The sequence below is a fragment of the Echinops telfairi genome, unplaced genomic scaffold (assembly GCF_000313985.2).
Source record: "Echinops telfairi isolate 266 unplaced genomic scaffold, ASM31398v2 ScPeMD7_7467;HRSCAF=8505_1, whole genome shotgun sequence".
In the NCBI taxonomy this organism is placed as follows: domain Eukaryota; kingdom Metazoa; phylum Chordata; class Mammalia; order Afrosoricida; family Tenrecidae; genus Echinops; species Echinops telfairi.
Window position 1 is genome coordinate 13,639,249 of NW_022111368.1, and position 1,888 is coordinate 13,641,136.

Genomic DNA, 1,888 nt, shown 5'->3' on the forward strand with positions numbered 1-1,888 from the left:
TCCATGCCTGTACCCAGATATTCCTTTCCTTGCAACTGGAGTGCCTTTCAAAATGCCATTTAAGCTCCACCAGGTCTCCTGAGACAACATCCCCTGGAGAGGGAGAATATTCTATTCTTCTTTGTTACTCTTTCACGTATTGTTTGAAAAGCAACTATGGGCTCCTCTCTTCTTTCTTTTCCCCTTTTGTTTGGCTGCCATGACAACCGGCATGTGATCAGCTCCAAACACAGACACCTCCAGGGCTGTGCAGAGCATGGGACTGGCCAGAGTGTTTGAGATGCACCACGCCTACCTGCAGCACGAATGGGAGCGAGCCTACCGGGACCACCGGAAAAAGGTAGGACAGACCCTGCACCTGGCACTGCTCTGGCAGGCTCGTTAAAGGAGCAGAGCTTTCAGTCACATCTCACGTTTGAAAGTTAAAAGTTGAAAGGTTAACAAACATTCCCTTCCGGACAACAATTCTGATTTGGGGAAGGGGATGAAGGAGCTACAGTTCCCTTGGTCAGCTCTCTCTCGTTATTGGGCCTCCATGATGAGACCATTGAGGGCCTCTGATGTCCCCCTCTCATCCACCCATCTCTGTCCATCTGCCCTGCAGCTAATTCCTGCTGGAGTTCTTTGGAAAATGCAACTGCCAAATTCGAGAATTCCAGCACATCCCGGTCTTGGGAGATGCCCCAGGAATGCAGTTGGGCCCCAAGGTGGAGGCCTGGCTTTGCTGTTTGTAGATTCCTGCAGAGCCAGTATCCTTGGCCTTGGCTGTGGGGATTCCTGCTGGGCCCAGTTGGCCTCTGAGGTCTAGTGAGGATTAACCACATCTGATTTGGGGTCCAGGATCTTGTCAACAAGAGGGGGAGAAACCAGGCTGAGCTAAATAGACAGATGTTCCATCAGGCTCTTGTGTGCACTCCTGTTGAAATAAAGTGAATATCTATTACCTCTGCCAGTGAAACAGGCCTATTGCCCGTGCCCACCATAGCCACACATGGGCCTCTTTGGAAAATGGCCACTCTGTTCACCCCTGAGCTTCCTATTGTGTTCCAACCCTTCCCTCCTGTGACCATGGGGAGCCACTGTATTGAAAGCTGGGTTAAGGCTTTTAAATTATGTATGGTCACTCTCTGTGTGGCAGAGAGCCGAGCTAACAGAGCAATGCTCTTGAAATGCCAGGACTTTCCTTAGAAACCAATGTGTCATTTTCTTTTTGGATATGATGTAAACTCCATAGATTTTTGTTGCTGTTGCTTTGTGTACTTTTGGATCAGAGAGACTAGAATAGTCCCTGGCATGAGATAGTTAGTTAATGAATGCCCTCAGTTTACATAAATAGTCAGGCAACATGGATACGAAATGTTACGACAATGAAAGTCTGAGATAGTTACTGTGAGCTGAAGGGGCAGTGTCTAATGTGGCTCTTCACTCCCACCAAGTGACCTTTCCCTGCGTGGCTGTGGTCAGAAGGTGAGGGAAAACACTGATAGGACCCACCTGTGAGTACTTTCAAAGAGGAGCCCCAAGGTGCACCTTGCTGTGTATCACATGAGCCCTCAGAGAAGCTCATTACCAGCATGAGCCAGGAGTAGATGGTGTTCTCTGGATCCAAGATCCCTGCACAGTGAGCCTCCTGGATTTAGAAGACAGTTATACCATCGGAGGAGCAGCAGCAGAACCAGGAGCCAGAACATGGAACAGAGTGATGGACTTCCTAACACACGGAGCAAGTTGATTGCTTTTGTGCAGGAGGCTGGCGCGTGGAGTAGGATGCCACTGGGCACTTAACTGGGAAAGTTGAACTTGCTGACACACAAACGTGAATCTGAGTGCCTTTGGGCTGAGGCTGACTGGAGTAGGGGGCCCTCTGTGCCCTTAATTCAGGGGGCTG

At 49.6% G+C, this 1,888-nt stretch overlaps 1 protein-coding gene across 1 annotated transcript in view; it reads left to right on the top strand.

Moving 5' to 3' along the window:
* The first annotated feature begins 256 nt into the window (after positions 1 to 256).
* The window catches only part of CFAP97D2 (CFAP97 domain containing 2), a 67,344-nt gene continuing 65,712 nt past the window's right edge, over positions 257 to 1,888 (top strand). The window contains exon 1 of the mRNA XM_045283817.1: positions 257 to 340. Coding sequence (XP_045139752.1) covers positions 257 to 340 — 84 coding nt within the window. The remainder of the gene's footprint in view (positions 341 to 1,888) is intronic.